Below are 1,324 nucleotides of genomic sequence, written 5' to 3'. Positions count from 1 at the left end.
TATACTATATTTAAGGCTCCACTCGGTTTTTGTTCTAGGGGAATAATATTAGTGAAAAGGAACAATGCTTGCCTTTACATGTATACTAGAAAGGAATACAGATGAACCAGTGACATGACTTAACGTCTTATGTGTCATAATAAAATCCTACGTGTGAGAAAAAAGGTAAAATCTCTTGGGCGAAACACACATCTCCATGAGAAAATCACAAACCCTACGGAGGCAGTCCTGACCTTAGTGTGCGTTCACCACTTGTGTTACCTTTTATTTCCATCTATAAAAACGTTATTAGTCTCTCTTATTCTACCACCAAATTCACATCCATATTACAAACTTATTTCACTTATTCCCTCTCTCTCTCTCTCTCTCTCTCTAGGCCTCTTCAAGCCTTTCATCTCTCTACTTTCATAACCAATAAGTAATCATGTATTTAGTCGCACACTTGGTCATTAAGAGTTTTGACGGTGATTATGCAGTGTCTGCTGAAGATGTGGTGGATACGTCTCGAGCGGCGTATATTGAAAATGGTGGTGATGACGATGACGGTGGCTACGATTATGCTCCGGCTGCGTAATTTGTTTCCTATTAGTATAAAATGTAAATTAGGAGGGGAAAAGAGATGATATGGTATTTATATACCTAGCTAGGCCATTTAGGTACTAGATAGTGTGGTGACTCTTCTTAATTAGATAAAACAGGGCTTCCCATTGATGTAGAAATGCATCTCTTTGTTAATCAGAATCACTTTTTTATCTCTTAATTAACTGTCAATCTAGTTTATTTTTTCTATATGTAATTTAACGGACTTCTATCTAAATAAACTCTTTAGTGTTATAAAATTTTGCTTAAGTGTGATAGTTTTCATAGATTTTTGTACTTTTTGGTTTACATTTACTTTATTCATTCAATTCAATCAACGCAATATTCGTTTTTCCAATATAAGGGAGCCCAACTTAAAGTTTGAACCCATTGGTTTATTCATCTAGTCATGAAAATTTTCACACTACGAAATAGACTAACGGGAAGCCACGCATGCAGATGGAAACCAGAGACAATGAGGCGTATAGACTCTGGGCATGCAATTTTTAATAGCTTCATTAATTAACATTAATTTTGGTGCATCCAAAGTATGAGAAATCTGAGCATAACTTCTTAAAGCTCAAAAGCACTAAAAATCCTCATCTTAAGGCTCCTAAGAGCAACATTATCAACAACACTTCTTAGAAAATTTCTTAGAGTTTTTAATTAGTATTTCTAGTCTAAGCACTTTTCTAAGATACTTAAGTGAAAAACAACATTATCAATAGAACTTTTTGAAGGTTCT

At 34.5% G+C, this 1,324-nt stretch overlaps 1 protein-coding gene across 1 annotated transcript; it reads left to right on the top strand.

Moving 5' to 3' along the window:
- Nucleotides 1-293: 293 nt before the first annotated feature.
- LOC106345209 lies at nucleotides 294-866 on the top strand. The gene has a single exon (XM_013784441.3). The coding sequence runs from the start codon at nucleotides 425-427 to the stop codon at nucleotides 572-574; it is 150 nt and encodes a 49-aa protein (XP_013639895.2). The 5' UTR covers nucleotides 294-424; the 3' UTR covers nucleotides 575-866.
- The last annotated feature ends 458 nt before the right edge of the window (nucleotides 867-1,324 follow it).

The sequence above is a fragment of the Brassica napus genome, chromosome A8, assembly GCF_020379485.1.
Source record: "Brassica napus cultivar Da-Ae chromosome A8, Da-Ae, whole genome shotgun sequence".
In the NCBI taxonomy this organism is placed as follows: Eukaryota; Viridiplantae; Streptophyta; class Magnoliopsida; order Brassicales; family Brassicaceae; genus Brassica; species Brassica napus.
Note: the sequence above shows the minus strand (reverse complement) of the source record. Positions and strands in the feature narration are given on the sequence as shown.